At 36.7% G+C, this 2,062-nt stretch overlaps 1 protein-coding gene across 1 annotated transcript; it reads left to right on the top strand.

Moving 5' to 3' along the window:
- The first annotated feature begins 249 nt into the window (after window positions 1-249).
- On the top strand, window positions 250-1,746 carry LOC133833022 (uncharacterized). Its single transcript, XM_062263286.1, has one exon. The coding sequence runs from the start codon at window positions 250-252 to the stop codon at window positions 1,744-1,746; it is 1,497 nt and encodes a 498-aa protein (XP_062119270.1).
- Window positions 1,747-2,062: the final 316 nt, after the last annotated feature.

Here is a 2,062-nt window from a genome sequence, read left to right as displayed (position 1 = left end):
TACAAAACTTCATAATTAGTTTACGAATTAGTTTAATTCGTAAGATTAACAAAATTTCATAATTAGTTTATGAAAAAGTGTAATTCATAAGATTAAGAAATTTTTATAATTTCTTAAATAAAACACAAATCATAAATTTGTACTAATTATATAAATTTTTCATAAAATTTAAACTTAGTAATTTTTTTGTTTCTTGCTAGTTTTTGTTACTAAAAGGAGTGTCAAAATACCAGCAGAGGTTGATTTCTTATGGATCGTAGGTGGATTCACATACTTGATAAGTTATCACCAGAATATGCTGCTGGTATAAACAATTTCATAAGTGTTGCAAGTGAGTTCAGAAACTCTAGTGGAATGGTATTATGCCCGTGTCGGCGATGCATGAATAAACAATCACAATCTTTGAATGTGATCAAGTTACACTTGCTCACTCATGGATTTCTTAGTACTTATACTACTTGGACCCACCATGGTGAGGAAATAGAGGGTGTTGAAGATGAAGTGCTAGCCGATGTTGAGGATGCTGAAGCAACCGATGATTTGTCTGCAGGCTTACAAGATGCTTTTGGTGGTCCATATTTTGATATCGGTCCAACGAGTGATTTCATTGACAATGAATTCCCTCGCAATTCTAATGACAAGTATGATGCCTTGTTAGATTCGGTTCATAATCCTTTGTATGAGAATTGTACAAAGTTTTCTGTCCTAAGTGCTGTCGTAAAGTTAATGAATTTAAAGGTGATTAACAAGTGGACAGATAAAGGCTTTGATGACCTTTTGAATTGTCTTAAAGAAATGTTACCCGATGGTAATCATTGCCCGATAAGTTATTATCAAACGAGGAGGCTTCTATCTGAAGTTGGCTTGGGGTACGAGCAAATTGACGTGTGCCAATATGATTGTGCATTGTTTTATGGTGAGAATGCAAATGCTACAATGTGCCTTATATGCAAATCTAGTCGTTATGTGCGAAATAAAATTCCACATAAACGACTTAGATGGTTTCCAATCAAGGCTCGACTGAAACGCTTGTTTAGCTCAAAGCATACTGCCAAGGTTATGCGATGGCATAAAGAGGTGCGCAAAGATGAACCCGGTATATTACGTCATCCAGCTGATGGGGATGCTTGGAAGAACTTTGACAAGACATACCCTGAATTTGCAGTGGATTCGAGGAGTGTGCGAATGGGACTAGCGTCAGATGGGTTTAACCCTTTCTCAAACATGACATCCACGTACAGCTTATGGCCTGTGATATTAATTCCATATAACATGCCGCCTTGGGCTTCTCCGAATGGAACAAATTATCTCATGTCATTATTAATACCAGGGCCTAAATCTCCTGGAAAGGATTATGATGTGTTTTTGAGACCACTGATTGAAGAACTTAAGGAGTTATGGGAGGGAATTGAGGCGTATGATTCATATGAAGGGTGTATGTTCAAACTTCGAGCCGCTATCTTATGGACAATCAGTGATTTTCCAGCTTATGCCTACTTATCGGGATGGAGCACTGCTGGGAAATTAGCATGCCCTGTTTGTTTGGATGATACGAGATCTAAAAGAATAACCGACAAACAATGTTTCATGGGGCATCGATGTTATTTGAGAAACAACCATTCTTGGCGAAAGAGTAGAGAGTATGATGGGGCTACTGAGTTTCGTCCCCCACCTAGAACTTGTTGGACGCATCATCTGCGAAGTTGTTGGATTCTTTCAGTAAAACCGTTCAATGGTATATACTGAATAATTGTGTTTAAGTTATTCAAGACTATCTCGAGTAAGTAATTCCCAATTCATATCTTCTTTCACTTACCAATTTATATTAATTCCCAATTCTAACTGCCCAATATATATGTAGCGAGCATAAAACATTGTTGGAAGAAAGGGGCCTTTCTGGTGAACAAATTCTTACTGCCCAAATGAAAGAATTCCCTTCTTGGTTTAAGACAAAGGTATATATATGGGATTATCATTAGAATTGTTTCCTTATTTCAGAAATTTCTAAGTAACATGTTTCTTTTTTCATATAGATATCTGAACTCTGAGTTCAACAATCTTC

Source organism: Humulus lupulus, chromosome 4 (assembly GCF_963169125.1).
Source record: "Humulus lupulus chromosome 4, drHumLupu1.1, whole genome shotgun sequence".
Lineage (NCBI taxonomy): Eukaryota > Viridiplantae > Streptophyta > Magnoliopsida > Rosales > Cannabaceae > Humulus > Humulus lupulus.
This window is presented reverse-complemented; position numbering and strand designations above follow the sequence as displayed.